Below are 2,337 nucleotides of genomic sequence, written 5' to 3' on the forward strand. Positions count from 1 at the left end.
CCCGTTATTACATAGGCTACAGCAATGGCTTGTTAATATATTGGACTACAAGAATCGCCCGTTAGTATATTGGGCTACAGCAATGACCCGTTAATATAGTGGGCTACAAGTATGGCCCGTTAGTATATTGGGCTACAGCAATGACCCGTTAATATAGTGGGCTACAAGTATGGCCCGTTAGTATATTGGGCTACAGCAATGACCCGTTAATATAGTGGGCTACAAGTATGGCCCGTTAGTATATTGGGCTACAGTAATGCCCGTTATTACATAGGCTACAGCAATGGCTTGTTAATATATTGGACTACAAGAATCGCCCGTTAGTATATTGGGCTACAGCAATGACCCGTTAATATAGTGGGCTACAAGTATGGCCCGTTAGTATATTGGGCTACAGCAGTGACCCGTTAATATAGTGGGCTACAAGTATGGCCCGTTAGTATATTGGGCTACAGCAATGACCCGTTAATATATTGGGCTACAGTAATGCCCGTTATTACATAGGCTACAGCAATGGCTTGTTAATATATTGGACTACAAGAATCGCCCGTTAGTATATTGGGCTACAGCAATGACCCGTTAATATAGTGGGCTACAAGTATGGCCCGTTAGTATATTGGGCTACAGCAATGACCCGTTAATATAGTGGGCTACAAGTATGGGCCGTTAGTATATTGGGCTACAGCAATGACCCATTAATATAGTGGGCTACAAGTATGGCCCGTTAGTATATTGGGCTACAGCAATGACCCGTTAATATAGTGGGCTACAAGTATGGCCCGTTAGTATATTGGGCTACAGCAATGACCCGTTAATATAGTGGGCTACAAGTATGGCCCGTTAGTATATTGGGCTACAGCAATGACCCGTTAATATAGTGGGCCACAAGTATGGCCCGTTAGTATATTGGGCTACAGCAGTGACCCGTTAATATAGTGGGCTACAAGTATGGCCCGTTAGTATATTGGGCTACAGCAATGACCCGTTAATATAGTGGGCTACAAGTATGGCCCGTTAGTATATTGGGCTACAGCAATGACCCGTTAATATAGTGGGCTACAAGTATGGCCCGTTAATATATTGGGCTACCGTTATGGCCCGTTAATATATTGGGCTACAGCAATGGCTCGTTAATTTATTGGCTACAGTAATAGCCTGTTAATATATTGGGCTACAGAAATGGCCCGTTATATATTGGGCTATAGCAATGCTCCTTTAATATATTGGGCTTTCTGATGGCCCATTAATGCTGTAGCCCAATTTCAAGCTCCAAAATGATCGGCAATGGCCCCTCATTCTCAGCCATAAACTCCCCGTTTAGAACTGAAATGATATGGTCTTAACTTACGATTAACAATACTAATCCTCCATTAACGCATAGTTTAATCCCGTCAACAGAACACTCTACATTCTGGATAACATCTCTTCTTCCAACAATATGGCCTGAGCTCAACAAGCTCGATCCACAAACTCAACAACAATGGCCACCTCTCTCAGAACTCGAATCCACTTCTCAATCTTCCCCACTTCAAAAAACCCACCAATTTCTCCCCCTTTAATTCCGATCAACGTCCCGACCCCTCTTAGAAGCCCTTTCCGGCCACTTGCATCCTCTTCGCCGCCGAAATCTCCGGCCAAATCCCCGAAGAATACTTGGCCATCAGATCTCAAGGCAATCGAAGCACACCCAATCGAGAGCTCGAGGTTTCTGATCATCGGAGCCGTTTCAGTGGGCGTTGCCCTGTTTCTGATGGGTTCCGACGGGGAAAGGGCTTTGGCTTTGGGCCCTGAAGGGCCTTTGGTGGAGGAATTTTGGGACAATGTTAGAAGATACGCGATTTACGCGGTTACTGTGAGTAGTGGTGCTCTTTACACTATCCTTCTCCCCATTTTGGAGCTGCTGAAGAACCCCATTACTGCTGTTCTTGTTTTAGCTATTTTTGGGGGTACCATTTTCATTATCTCTCAAGTGCTTTCTGCTATGGTTGGTGTCAATGAGTTTTCTTATGAATATGCCTATTGACCAATGAAATGAAGTTTCAATCTTATCTTCATTTTTTTCAAAATTATATCCCAATTGTGTCTGAAAAGAATTGTGATCATTACGATCCGGGTGGGGATGTCCGCCATTGATGGAGAGCCACATGAAGGGCCGTGTTCTTCCTCTGTTCTTCCTTTCCTTCTGGAAATCTTCTCCTTTTCTTTTTCATCTTCCTTCTTCTTTTCTGTCCTTCATCACAGTTTTCTTTTTTCCGGAGAATCCCCTTGAGCAAAAGCAGATGGGCCCTTACCAAAAGAACAAAGTCCCTAATTTGCATTAATTACATTTGAAAAAAA

At 43.6% G+C, this 2,337-nt stretch overlaps 1 protein-coding gene across 1 annotated transcript; it reads left to right on the plus strand.

Annotated features, from left to right (window-relative positions):
* Positions 1 to 1,170: 1,170 nt before the first annotated feature.
* On the plus strand, positions 1,171 to 2,054 carry LOC111433802. Its single transcript, XM_023071027.1, has one exon. The coding sequence runs from the start codon at positions 1,481 to 1,483 to the stop codon at positions 2,021 to 2,023; it is 543 nt and encodes a 180-aa protein (XP_022926795.1). The 5' UTR covers positions 1,171 to 1,480; the 3' UTR covers positions 2,024 to 2,054.
* The last annotated feature ends 283 nt before the right edge of the window (positions 2,055 to 2,337 follow it).

This window comes from Cucurbita moschata, unplaced genomic scaffold (genome assembly GCF_002738365.1).
Source record: "Cucurbita moschata cultivar Rifu unplaced genomic scaffold, Cmos_1.0 Cmo_Scf00043, whole genome shotgun sequence".
Lineage (NCBI taxonomy): Eukaryota > Viridiplantae > Streptophyta > Magnoliopsida > Cucurbitales > Cucurbitaceae > Cucurbita > Cucurbita moschata.